Genomic DNA, 14,665 nt, shown 5'->3' with positions numbered 1-14,665 from the left:
TTACCAACTGGCCCCCTACAGAAGTGCTGAATTTGTTTGAAATTACTGTGTAACATTATAAACATAGTGGAAATTTAATAAAATATCTCTAATTTTAGAGTATCTAATATATAAAACCAAGCAATACTATGGAATTTGATATCAGTGCTTTAGAAATACAAGTTTAAGTACATAAACCATATACACTTTTCCTAACTCTAAATTGGCAAATGTTTTAAAGGCTGAGTGCATCTTGAAATTAGCAGTTCCTTCTTTACACACTGAAATACTGCATATTTTTTTATATTTGGAGGATTTTAAAAACATCAAATTTGTAGGCATGTATTTCTAATAAAATGCTTTTTTTAAAAGTAGGTTTTTAAAAATTAGTTTGGTCTATATGAGTAGTACATGTAAAATGCAACATTGAAAATACAATAATTTTGGCCAGCGCCGCAGCTCACTAGGCTAATCCTCCGCCTGCGGCGCCAGCACACTGGATTCTGGTCCCGGTCAGGGCGCTGGATTCTGTCCCGGTTGCCCCTCTTCCAGGCCAGCTCTCTGCTGTGGCCTGGGAGTGCAGTGGAGGATGGCCCAGGTGCTTGGGTCCTGCACCCCATGGGAGAACAGGAGAAGCACCTGGCTCCTGGCTTCGGATCAGCGTGGTGCGCCGGCCGCAGCGCTCCAGCTGCTGCGGCCTTTGGGGAGTGAACCAACGGCAAAGGAAGACCTTTCTCTCTGTCTCTCTCTCTCTCACTGTCCACTCTTCCTGTCAAAAAAAAAATAATTTTAATAAAAATATTCATTAGAATTATTTTGGAGTTTCAGACACTTTTTATATTTCATGTTATTGTCCCAAACTCACTATAAGTGCAAAGAAACCAGTGAACTCTTTTCTCTCTTCCATTGCTCTCACATATTTCAAGACCTATCAGTTTTCCTAAGGCAGTTTCAAAGTCACTATTGACTCCTTGCCCTTTTTCTTCTGCCCTTGCAAACTGCTGGGAGATGGTTCTAAGTGTCTTACAGCTGGGTCATCCTGTCCTTCCTGATTGCAAAACCCTGTCCACGTTTTACATTAGAGCTGTGCTCATTGATTTCTCCCTAAGCCTTTTGTACAGCCTCTGCCCTTCACCTAGTTCAAAGTGCTGTTAATGAACTTAGTTCCTGTTACTAATCATAATGTAAGCTGTTCAGCTACCTTCACTTAACCTGTGGTCTCATCAGAAGCTTTTGTTCTCTTGAGATTGTTAGTTACACTGTTTAACCTTTCCACAATTGCTGAAATGCACCAGTCAGAAAACAGCCTTGTAGTGAAGGTATACCATGTGTCTATTGGGTGCCAGCAACTGCACCATGTCAGCACTGTTGTGGCAAATAAAAATAAACACGACATCTTCCCTGTGAAACCAGTAATCTAGTGACCAAGCAGCTATTCGACAAGTGAGTGCATAAAATTACATGACTGCAAATGTGGGAAATGATTTGAAAAGGATGGGAACATGTGAAGGGGGCATAGATTGTATGGGGGGAATCTTGTGGTGGTGTTGAAGCTGAGGCATATTGAGTGCATAAAGATTGGTTGAAATCTGGGCTGAGGAACTGTTTAGACCAAGAATTGTCCATGCTCTTTACATTGTCACTTTTCACTCTGAAATAAAAAAAAAAAAATTCTCCTACAATGTAGATGCAGCACTCTCACCGGGGTGCTTCTTTCTTCTTAATGAGCATTTGCTTTTACATCCTCCATTAGCTGGATTTTGGGGCATCAACCTATCTTAGTGTTCTTGAGGTGAGAGTTCCCAGGTTGTAAGACGAAGATCTACAAGTAACAGGCTCTCAAAAAAGCTAACTTTTCCATTGCCTCCTATCTTGTGATGCTCTTCTGTTCTTTTTCTTACCCAGCTCTTGAGAGTTGTGTGACTTCTGTAAGAAGCGCAGGCCAGCAGTGGGGACCTTAGAATATTTGCTCTTGTAGCACCTCTGCCTTCACGTTTGAATTTCATCAGCAGCAGTCTCTTCTCCCCATCCCAGTGACATCAAGACTTAAGAGGCTTGAAAAATGTGTCTTCTTCAGAGGAAGTTTTGGCATTTTGCTTGGGTCATTTGCCCTGGAGTTTTGCAAAATCTATCCTTGTGTTGCATCTGTATAGTTAATACTGTATATTTTGGGTTTCCTAATTTAAATACTTAAAAACATACATTTCTAAGTAGAAAAAAGTTAACTATAGCATACTGATATTCAGTATTATTAAGCCTGTTATTAATGATAGTATAAATACAAATAAACTTGCAGATATACATCTAAAGAAGTATTACTGTACTAGAGAGTGACCAGGTATGCTCATCTGATATTGTTATTATTTTTTGCTTCAATGCATAGTAGCTGGGTAGCTAGTCAAATTTTCTTGTAACCAGGTGGTAAGGCCCATTATTGAGCCAGAACCAATTCTGAGAAAGAAAACACATTTTCCTTTAGTTGACTTTTCTTTTCTCTTTAAATACCCTATTAAAATAACAATTAGAACATGAATTAAAGACTATAACATCTATATGTGCACAATTATAATAAAATGAAATTGAAAGAAATACAGGTATTAGCCAGTAGTATTCTTTTTTTTAAATGATATTGAAAGAGTTACAGAGAGGGGGAGGAGGGATAGAGAGAGGTCTTCCATCTGCTTGTTCACTCCTCAAGAGTTCAAAGTGGCGGTGGCTGGGCCAGACGGAAGCCAGATGCCTGGAGCTTCTTTCAGGTCTCCCAAGTGGGTTTAGGGGCCCAAGGACTTAGGCCATCTTCCACTGCTTTTTCAGGCACATTAGCAGGGAGCTGGATTGGAAGTGGAGCAGTAGGGGCTCATCCTGGTGTCTCTAAGGGAGGACGGCTTAATCTGTTATGCCACAACACTGGCCTGGCCATTAGTATTCTTAATTTCCACCATTTTATTGTATTAAATAGTGGAAAACACTTATTTAAAAAAAACAATTTTATTTACTGTTTACTTGTAGTGTGTTGTGTAAGATTTATCATCTTAAAATGTTTTAAGTGTATACTTTAGTAGTGTTAACTATATTCATAATCTTGTAGAAAGGTTCTCTAGAACTTTTACATCTTGCAAAACAAACTCTGTATCCATTAAATGAAAGCTTGTCATTCTTTCCTCTCCCCAGCCCCTGGCAACCACCCTTGAATTTTGCATCTCTATGAATCTGACTACTCTAGGGACTTCAATGTGGAATCATACAGTATCTGTCTTTTTGTGACTGGCTTATTTTACTTAGCAGTGTCTTGGAGGTTCATCCATGTCGTGTCTTATTTTCCTTTTAGGGAAATAATAATAATGTTCTATTGTATTTATATACCACATCTGATTTATCCATTCATCTGTTGATAGGCACTAGGTTTGGGTCCACCATTGGCCTTGCTGTGAACATAGGAATACAAATATCTCTTTGAGACCTTGCTTAAAAATCTTTTAGGAATACTTAATTTTATGGAGTCTATACCTTTCTACAGAGATGTATACCCTCAATATCTGAACAGTGTGGGAGGGAGTTCTGGAGGGAGGGAGGGGACAGTCATTAAACATCAGGTAGATTTGGATAATCTGCTGTGTTTAAGGCTATTTTAATCTGTTCATATTCTCAAAGTATTGTCCATGAACCACCTAATTTAGAATCTTAGAGAATGTTTGCTGAAACTTCCAATTTCTAGGCTGTTTACCAGCATTCTCAAACCTGAACCTCTTGTGAGACTCAGGAGTTTGTATCCTGGACCCCACTGGCTATCAGATATCTCAAATTTTAACTCCTGTTAAGTCTATGAAATCCCTCTTTCCTGCTACTGTCAGTCCCTTGCTTTCCCTTCCATCCCAGGCTACCCAGTGATTTCACTTTTCCTTCTGCTTTATCCATGTATTGTAGCCTAACTAAAAGTCCCATAACCATAGCAGAAAGGCATGCCCGATTTGGCAACCCACAGCTGTGGTCTGGGCCCATTCCTGTCCTCCTTCCTCAGGCTACCAGTTAGTGGTTCCTGATTGCTTTCTGTTCATTTCCAGTTGGTGGGCACTGAACAGCTTCTACTCCTCCCTCAGGGTTTGTAGTGTTTAGGCTCTTATGAGTTTTTAAAGGGGACAAATCTCTCTCTTTTTATGAGCGTTTTAAGAATGGCAAAGCATACTGTGATCCTTAGGACAGTAATTTTTACACGTTCCTATTGTGTATATGAATGATAGGTGTGACAGATTTTAGTAAAACCAACCAGCTTATGTTGCAGTTTGAAATTGAACTCTGTCTTCATCAAGAATCACATCATGCCATCTCATTACATCTAACATACGTGGTTTTGCTTCTGATAGTGATCTGTGAGTTGCAAGTGAGTTTTTTCATATCAGCTTCTCCTCAAATGTTGTCAGTATATGTTCAGAAAATATTCTAACTTTTGTATGTGATACAGTTATGGCACATTTAATATTTGACTTTCAGGAAAAGTAATGATCATAATTATGATTTATTTATGTTCTTTAGTTTATGTTTTAATGAAAGGAGCTAGGAAGAGCCAAAGCCCTAGCAAAGGAAACTTGTTCTTATTGTAGCTGCCTACCTTTGTGACAGCATGTTCCATGTAAGTGTCCATTCCTTAACCCATTTAATACAACCATAATTTTTTAAATTTTATCTGAAATGAAGAGAGACAGAGGCAGCAGACAGGCAGAGAGATCTGACATCTGCTGGTTCACTCCCTAGATGCCTGCCACAGCTGGGGCTATGCCAGGTCAAAGCCAGGAGCCAAGAACTCAGTCTGAGTCACCCTCATAGGTGGCACAGACCTAACTACCTATGCCATTACCTGCAGCCTCCCAGGGTACACGTTAGCAGGAAACTGGAATCAGAAGCAGAGCCAGGATTCAAGCCCAGGCATTTCAGTAGGGGATTTGGGCAACCCAGGTGGCACCTTACTTGCTGCACTGAACATCTATCCCTGACATTCCCATTATTTTTAGCTTGGGTCTGATTGCTATAATCACTTTTTGTAATTTCCCATTCACTTGGCTGAAATCCCCTCTGAGTGTAAGTTTTGTGAGGGCACAAATGGTGCTTCCCTAGTGCACATGGTGCCAAGTATGGCACCTGACACATCAATGTTTAGCAAACATTTGTTTAATGAAGGAGACTTAACTTGAATCTGAATTTAATATATTTCATATACTGTTTTGATGGTTTGCACCTGCAATTTTTTTTTGTCATTTATTATACTGTATCTCTTCTATCCATTTAAGATCTCAATTTTAGGAGAATGAGCGGTTTACCTAACTAACATCTCTGATTGGACAAATTCATGCTAAAAGGTAGAGGTTGAATCACACATATGCTCTCATAGAGTCAGTTATTTTTATATGTAAAAACTGACAGAACTGTGCTGGCACTGTGGCACAGTAGGTTAATCTTCTGCCCACGGCACTGGCATCCCATATGGACACCAGTCCTAGTCCTGGCTTCTGCTCTTCCGATCCAGCTCTCTGCTATGGCCTTGGCCTAGCAAAGCAGTGGAAGATGGCCCAAGAACTTGGGCCCCTGCACCTGCATGGAAGACCCGGAAGAAGCTCCTGGCTCAGCTGCAGCCATTGTGGCTATTAGGAGAGTGAACCCACGGATGGAAGACCTAACTCTCTCTATCTCTTCCTCCCACTGTCTCTAACCTACCTCTCAAATAAATGAATAAAAACTTAAAAAAAATGAACAGAGCAAAACTCCTGATGCTAATCCATGAGAAGTTTATTCCTTTGGTTGGAAAGGAAACTGAGTAGAGTACTCTTTGGGTATGTGAGTGACTTGATGGCAATGCATCTGCACCTTGACACTAAAAATCTTTATTTGCATCAGCCCAGTTCATTCTCAGCGGTGCCCGTAGACTATAGTGCCTATGATCAGTGGATTCCTTGAAGTGGCCCTTTGTGGAACTTTCTGTCACCAGCATTTCAGGATCCACACTCAGGAATTATCAGCCCAACTTACTCTCTCAGTGTATAAATTTACCTTGATTAAGAAAGATGTTAACAACACAGTATTCACAAATATGTATGCACAAAATTAAGTTGACCTTTTTGGTTTCTGGTTTTCCAGCATAAAAATAGGAATGCCTGGCATTACCTGGTTTTAACATAGTATTAAATGTTTAATTGATGTTTTCTAGTTTACTTCACAATCTTCAGAAACATTATTGTCTCATAGCTACAAAGTAGCAAGACTCTGATGTACAGACATTGGTAGAATCCTATTATAAATTAATGAAGAGCACGAGGGTAGGATTAATATATAGCTGATCTCAGATATGCTGGTTTTCTTACTTCCCAAAGTGAGTGTCCATAACCATCCAGTGTACTTCTACACTGTGAAAGCAGTAAGCAAAATTATAGCTGTATCATTTTAATAGCAGTCACGGGCTAAAATCTAACATGGTGCCTAGAATTTGTATAGAAATATGTATTAAAATTACACTAGCATCCTTTAAAGTAGATTGTCTATTCTATTGAACCCTGTTTAAAATTCTGTTCAGGTTCTAGTAGCAGTTTATAATTCTTTTTTTAGTGAATAAGTGTGCACAATTCTCTTTCTTACTGTCTCCCTCCTACCACAGGCCAATCAACAGATGCTCGCTCATTGGACATCCACTTTATTACCAGAATGAGGCCAGTGTGCCATTTGTCTTCCATGCTTTGCGAGTTGTGGGCTTTAATAATTTTGGTATGCTAATTTATTCCATGTTCAGTGCCATTTTAATTTGCTTCTCATGAATTCTTGGTGAGCTTGAGCCTTTTCCTGTATTTGTTTGCTAACTGCATTCTTCCCTCTGTGGCGTAGCTATTCCAATCCTTGGCTCATTTTCCTTTGAGGTTATAACACTTGTCAGCAGAATCCTGACCAGGCTCCTGGGCAGGCTGTGTCTTAAGCAATTAGTGCCTTTGCTTTCTCTCTATTCCTCTTTTCTTCATTGTGGTGGAAAACAGATAGGGATTAAATGGACAGAATTAAGAAAGGTGGTAGGGAAAACTGAACTGGAAGAGAGTTAAGGGACTGTACACAGAATTGGAAAACTAAATTTTCATCAGTCATGGGAAGCAGCAAGATATTATGGAATAGTTTGGCATCGTCAGACGACTTTGGTTCCAATTCCAGGTCTGTCTCTGTTGAATGGATGTAATGAAGCCTACCTCACAATGCTACCAAAGCATTATATGAGATTACACGTAAGGGCCTCTCCTATTGCCCTCCTTGTTTTAGTTCATTCAGGCTGTTACAGCAACATACCATAAATGGTGTGGCTTATAAACAACAGACATTTATTTCTCACACTACTGAAGGATGAAATGCCCACAATCAGAGATTTGAAGTCTGGTGAGGGCCCCATCCTGGTTCACAGAAGGTGTCTTCTTGTTGCATTCTTAGTGGTAGAAGGGACAACTCGTTTCTTCATCCAGTAGGGTAAAAGGCATGAATCCCACTCATGAAGGATCCACACTGGTGAACTAATCACCTGCCAGAGGGCCCCCTCCAATACCTTCTCACAGGGGATTAGATTTCAGTCTGTGAATTTGGTGGATTCAGAGTAGGGATTCTCCTGTTGTGAAGATTTGACAACAGCTGTATGACAAAGGCAGAACACAGCAGTTGATGTCAAGACTTAAGACAACATTTTTATCCTGAAAGAATTCCCCTCCTGATTTCTCTGCAATTAGTACCTAATAGGCTTTCTAATTTTTTTGTAAGAAAAAAGCCAAAAAGATTTATTTATTATTTTGAAAGGCAGAGCAACAGAGAGAGAGAGAGAAATCATCCATCTAATGGTTCTTTCCCCAAACGACCCCAACAGCCAGGAGCCAGGAACACCATCCCAGTTTCCTACACAGGTGGCAGGGGCTCGGGCATGTGGGCCATCTTCCTCTGTCTTCCCAGGCACATTACCAGGAAGCTGGATCAGAAACAGAGCAGCTGGAACTCAAACTGGCACTCCGATATGATATGCCAGCTTCTCAGGTGGTATTTTAAGCAGCTGTTTCACAATGCCAATGCCAGGCTCTCCTTTAATCTTTTAAACAGCCTTCTTATGTATCATTCCCATTTTTCAGATGAAAAAATTTAGGCCCTGAGAAGCTAAATAACTGCACATAGTCACAGATTTGGTAAGGGTAGTGTTCTGTCAGATTTCAAAGCCAGTCTCTTTCTTCAGTGCCAGACTGCCTTGGATAATGAGTACCACTGAAGAATGAAAAGGAATTAGTGGCGTGGCCATTCCACTGTTCTTTGCCACTTCACTTGGTGAATGACTAATAGGCAAACACTCCCAAAGGGTATTTGCATTTTAAAAGAGGAGCTCATTAACCCTAATGAATCTCTAATTGGTAGAATTTGTAGGGGAGATATTTTTAAGTTGGAAGGCTTTCTCCTATGTCTTGAAGACGCCTGGCCATGGTTTTCTGCTCTGTAGATGATCAACTATTGTGGAATCAGAGCTGTGTAGTAGAATGTATCTCATACTGCTTGTTCGCCCCAAGTGTAACTGCATGAGTTAACAGGGAGTCATGAAAAAACCATCCCAAGAAAAATAGTGTAGGTGAGCCTTATGTAAAATGAATGTAAATGCACACCTACATTTGGCCATATTGAAAAAAACTCTTTAAGAATCATATTAAAAATATATATTATAGTCAACTTTACCTTCAGGAAAGTTTTATCAGCATTTCCCTATAGTGTGTGTGTATGTGTGTGTGTGTGTTTGTTTTTTTGTTTTTTTTTTTGTTTTTTGTTTTTTGTTTTTTTTTTTTTTTTTACAGGCAGAGTGGACAGTGAGAGAGAGAGACAGAGAGAAAGGTCTTCCTTTGCCGTTGGTTCACCCTCCAATGGCTGCCGCGCCCGGCGCGCAGCGGCATGCACACCGCGCTGATCCGATGGCAGGAGCCAGGAGCCAGGTGCTTTTCCTGGTCTCCCTTGGGGTGCAGGGCCCAAGGACATGGGCCATCCTCCACTGCACTCCCTGGCCACAGCAGAGAGCTGGCCTGGAAGAGGGGCAACCGGGACAGAATCCGGCGCCCCAACCAGGACTAGAACCCGTTGTGCCGGCGCCGCTAGGCGGAGGATTAGCCTAGTGAGCCGTGTCGCCGGCCCCTATAGTGTGTTAATAGACCTTTGCAAGGGGTTTAATAAAATGGCCCCATAGTCAAATACATAGGGAAGAAATTTTAGAAGTTTCTGTACAGCAGAAATCCTCAGATACTAAAGTGCATTGGCAATCAACTGGAAGAGAACACGTGCTGTACAGGTTTTTCTCATACTTTTGCCCATAGAAATGTTTTTTCCATGTGACCCTCTTGGAACCAGGGTTTTATTGATTGCATTCACAGATCGACAGTTCTAGATAACTCTTCTTTAGTTAAAGAAAAGAGAAGGAAAACAGCTTTCTATGTGCAGATTCCAACCCAGTCCACACCAGCCCCTTCCCAGTCCTATTGAATTCAAGGGCATGCCAGTCATAAAAATCCCTTTTCCCAAATGAGATCTGGCCAATGGAGGAGGGAAAAGAAATGGAACAGATGGAAACAAAATTCTCATCCTTATTGCCTGTAAAGCTGCTGTTGAAGAATAGGGCATATATGAGGGTATTTCAAAAAGCTGTGGGAAAATGGCATTAAAAGAGATTATTTTGCTGCAAAATATTTTGAAATCCTTGGAAACTCATGACTGGAGCATAGGGAGATTACTGATGCCATAGACAGGAGTGTCAATTGGTAAAGTCAACAACAGGAGTCACTGTGCACTTACTCCTCATGTAGGATCTCTATCCTTAATGTGCTGTACATTGAGATTTAATGCTATAACGAGTACTCAAACAATATATTTCACTTTGTGTTTCTATGGGGGTGCAAACTGTTAAAATCCTTACTTAATGCATACTAAACTGATCCTCTGTAAAAAAAAAAAAAAAAAAAAAGAAATTATCAATTCCCAACTTGACTCTCACTGGGATTAAACATGACAATAGGTCTGCTCTGATTTCATCATCATTTAAAAAAATCATCTATTATTTTTCACTTTATGTTTCTGTGTGGGAGCAAACTGTTGAAATCCATACTTAATGTATACTAAGCTGATTTTCTGTATATTAAGATAATCGAAAATGAATCTTGATGTGAATGGAAGGGGAGAGGGAGTGGGAAAGGGTAGGGTTGTGGGTGGGAGGGACGGTATGGGGGGGAAGCCATTGTAATCCATAAGTCGTACTTTGGAAATCTATATGCATTAAATAAAAGTTTAAAAAAAAAAAAAAAAGAAATCCACACATATTTCGTAATACACATTTTCTATGAACCCTGTGAGGATTCCATGCATTGATTTCAAATTTTTTTATAGCAAAATACACTTGTTTTTTAAATTCCATTTTCCATGAACATTTTGAAGTCCCTTCAGGGAAACCTAATCTGAATCCCAGAATCAGATTGAGTTCACCAGGCTATGGCAGGCTTCCCCAAATGGAAGGAAGTCCCTGCAGAGAGGATCAGAGCAGACAGAGTGATGTGCTCTCTGGATTCCTTCAGTCCTTCTGTTCTAAAGAGAGAGTCAGGACTGCATGCAGCCAAGTTGTCCCTAACTCCCCACCCACAGACAGGAGAGCAGAAAGAAGCCTGTGGTGAATGTTGACAGAACTTCCTCTGTGTCTGTTCCTCATCCACCCACCATCAACCCTTCCAGATGGGCATTTTCTTGGGCACCCAAGTAGGCCTTGGGATTCCCCTCCAATCCCTGGGAATTTCTCTCTTTTCCACCTTCCCTTCCACCTGGTGCTCACTTCCTCCCCTTCACCCAGAAGAATGGGATCATGATGCTGCTCTAATGAGCATGCCTTCTTTTCTCATCTCCTCATAGAGCTCAAACATCAACTTTTTGTTCAAAGGAAAGGTAGAGTACATAGATTCTCTAAAACTGGGATTTGAAACTATGGCATGCCCCCTGTTTTTGTAGATACAATTTTATTGGAACACAGCAATGCTCATTAGTTGACATTTTGACTTCCACTTCTGTTGGCCATGATGGTAGTATTGCAAACTTGTGACAGAGCCCAACTGGCTTGCGAAGCCTAAAACATTTACTATTTGGACCTTTGCAGAAAAAGTTTTGCCAACCCCTAATGTAAAATAGAGTTTTCACTACAATCCCACACTAAGTTCTGAAACTTGTTCATTAGTGTGTATATATATATATATATATCCTTGATAATTTACTCACTCTAAATAAAAACTGTAATTTAGACAAAGGAAATTGTGTGGTTATGTGCAATTTTTGCCTGTTGTAAAATGAAGTTTTGCTTCTTATAAGTTGTTTCTAGTACTGTAAGCTTCTATATCAAGGAGACTGTTTGCTTTAAAGGACCAGAAAGGACAGAGGCATGCTCGTGTTGGAAGTATTTGGCATCACCAAATGGAAAAGGAAGAAAACAGATCATCCATGAGGACTATGGAAGCAAAAAAGAATGGAGAGAATCATCTGGGTGCCTGGGCCTTAGACCAGCACAAAATCCTGCCTTCAGAGCTGCATTTTGGAGTCTTTTGCTCTTCTTGTTATACCCTGCTTTCCAACTCAAAGACTTGATACCTGTCAGCTAGCCCCCATCCCTTGGAACCTTCCACCAGACCACTGAGTCCCCAGGGATGTCAAGAGACAAAGTTCTACCCTCATTGTGACTTCTGTCCTGGGAGACCTTGGGTCATGAAGTCATTGAGTACGGTGCCCTCTGTGAGTTCATCTACCTGTCAGCTGGACAGAGGAATAATTTTCTGCACCTGCTCAACAGTAACCACATGTGATGCCAAACAAGAGTCTTTATGAAAGATAGAGTCCTATGAAATGCTGATTTTTTTTTTTTTTGGTTTTTTTGAATGGCTGACTTGCAAATGAATCTGCCCTGGATATAAGTTAGAGTTAATTTGATACTTGAAAACTAAAGTGTTTTATTTGACATTTCTCACATCTTTTTTATTTATCTATTGTTAAAATACCTAACTTTTACAGGGATTATAGAAATGTAAATAATAATTGAATTTTCACCATAGTAATGTAATTCTTTAGTGGGAGAAAAATACCCTCCAAAACATATATTTCACTGTGACCTGTTCTTTTCTGTGTGTTTGTTTAGTTTTCATTTTGTACCTCTATTTATAAAGAAATAATCTTGCAGATGGCAGTCTTCCTTGTAATCTGTTATTTTCCTATCATAGTCATTGCTAGACATGACATTTTGGTAAATAATGATTCTACAATTGCTTCAAGGCAGATGTGTTATGTGATATCAGGAAGACTGATAACCTTTCTCACTACAGCCATGTTCCACTGCTTTTCCAGGTGCATTAGCAGGGAGCTAGATTGGAAGTGGAGCAGCTGGGACTTGAACTGGTGCTCATATGGGATGCCAGCACTGTAGGCAGCAGCTTTACCCACTATGCCACAGTGCTGGCCCTAGTGTGGTTGTTTTCTTAAAAAAATCATGGCGGATCAGTGCTGTGGCATAGGGGGTTAAGCCACCCTCTGCAGTGCCAGCATCCTACATGGGTGCCAGTGCAAGTCCCAGCTGTTCCACTTCCAATCCAGCTGCCTGCTAATATGCCAGGGGAAGCACCAGAAGATAACCCAAGTCCTAGGTCCCTTTACCCACATGGGAGACCTGGAAGAAGCTCCAGGCTCCCAGCTTTGACCTAGCCCAGCCCTGGCCATTGCTGTCATTGTGGAGTGAACCAGTGGAAAAGAAGACCTGTTTCTCTGTCTCTCCTTGTCTTTCTGTAACTCTGACTTTCAAATAAATAAATAAACCTTAAAAAAATCATGGACTCTCTAAGAAATCCAACACATTATGCGACAATTACAGATTACTAGGAATAATGTTAAAGTGCTAATAATTTTGCCTTTTAAGTTTCATAAATATATTTTAGTAGAAAGGTACTACTGTATACTAAAATACAATTTTTAATAAATGCTGTTAAATGTTAATCTGACAGTTTTATAGATGATAAACTAACCAGATAAGTTCACTTATTTATTCAGCTAATATTTATTGACCATATATCATGTGCTGGGCTCTGCCCAGTGATAATATCATTGCACACAGCTGAGAATAAAGCAGATAGGCTAGAATAGGTGTTCATGATAGAAGAATTTAAGGAAATTACTTTATTTTACATAAGTACATTACAAATTTTGTTCTTCATGATTTCAGAATTTAACAGGGTTATATTTACTCCTTTAAAATTTTCATTAGACTCTTCCTTGATCATAGCCGTTGGTAAACTAAACTTCTATGTTTTGTATGGAACAGTTAGCTCACCCAAGATTTTCATCTATTAGGTCCAGTTAATACTTGTAGACTTCTTTATATTAACAATTTCTTAACCTTTAATGTCAATCAAGCCCTCATTTATGGATGTGGTAATTGTCTCTGCTTTGGACATTCCTGAACTGGCTAAATGTTTTAGGAAAAACAATTTACAGATTGCCAAATTTACCTCAGATTATGCTGCAAAGAAATAGGCTCATTGGTAGACTCTACAAAGATATTACTAACAGACCATATATTGAGATGGGCGATTAATAAATTATGCTTATTCTTACCCAACTATGTGCCCTTCAAGCCAGCCTAGTCACCAACTTAATTTAGTAATATAACCTACCCAGGTATTAGCCTTAGGAACCAATGTATTAACTGAAGAATTTACGCATTTGGTCTTTGTTCTTTACTTCTGTAATGATTGTCTGACATTTGGTTAATTGTTACTTACAAACATACATATCTACTCCAATGCAAATCTGCAGAAACACAATATACACTTATAAAGGGCAAACCTAATGAAAAATTAATTTGGAGGAACATTAATCATATTATAAGGGATTTTGTTTCAAAATATTTGAAGTTCTTTAAGTCACAAGCTGCCGTAGTCTATTTGAAATACAATTTAATGTGCAAAATATAAATACATTTGGGTTTTCCAGAGTCAACCTACACAAAGCAGAGTACATTTCTTTTTTTTATTTTTGACAGGCAGAGTGGACAGTGAGAGAGAGAGACAGAGAGAAAGGTCTTCCTTTGCTGTTGGTTCGCCCTCCAATGGCCGCCGCGGCCGGCGCGCTGCGCTGATCCGAAGCCAGGAGCCAGGTGCTTCTCCTGGTCTCCCATGGGGTGCAGGGCCCAAGCACTTGGGCCATCTTCCACTGCACTCCCGGGCCATAGCAGAGAGCAGGCCTGGAAGAGGGGCAACTGGGACAGAATCTGGCACCCCAACTGGGACTAGAACCCGGTGTGCCAGCGCCGCAAGGTGGAGGATTAGCCTATTGAGCTGCAGCACCAGCCGCAGAGTACATTTCTAATTTAGGTTTTGTGTATAAGTATAACTATGGATGATTTATGAGGCTGACTAAAATTACATTTCTTTAAAAGTTGACCGATTATTTTGTAACAAAGGAAATTGCTTCTGTGATGTGAAATGTGAATTATTATTAGCAAAAGGTAGTTCAAAGAGTAGAAGATAGTTGGTCCCACCAGCATAGTAAAGTTTTTTGGCTTTTTTTTTTCTTTATAGGAGACACAGCAAATGAGCAAAGAAGTAAAACTTCAGGTACAGAATGTGATCCACCTTTAGAGGTAAGT

General features: G+C 40.0%; 1 protein-coding gene across 9 annotated transcripts in view; it reads left to right on the top strand.

The window, feature by feature from the left end:
- Window positions 1–14,665, top strand: part of UMAD1 (UBAP1-MVB12-associated (UMA) domain containing 1) — a 292,340-nt gene that overhangs the window by 150,096 nt on the left and 127,579 nt on the right. For 8 of the 9 annotated variants that reach the window (XR_011383191.1, XR_011383195.1, XM_070059804.1 and 5 more), the window contains one exon: window positions 14,598–14,659. Coding sequence is in view for 7 of the 9 variants with exons in the window: in XM_070059804.1 (XP_069915905.1) it covers window positions 14,598–14,659 (62 nt within the window). In the remaining 2 variants the exon portion in view is untranslated. Of the gene's footprint in view, window positions 1–4,488; window positions 4,607–6,619; window positions 6,727–14,597; window positions 14,660–14,665 lie in introns of those variants that run through there. The other variant, XM_070059806.1, reaches the window with a different exon arrangement.

This window comes from Oryctolagus cuniculus, chromosome 16, assembly GCF_964237555.1.
Source record: "Oryctolagus cuniculus chromosome 16, mOryCun1.1, whole genome shotgun sequence".
NCBI lineage: Eukaryota > Metazoa > Chordata > Mammalia > Lagomorpha > Leporidae > Oryctolagus > Oryctolagus cuniculus.
This window is presented reverse-complemented; position numbering and strand designations above follow the sequence as displayed.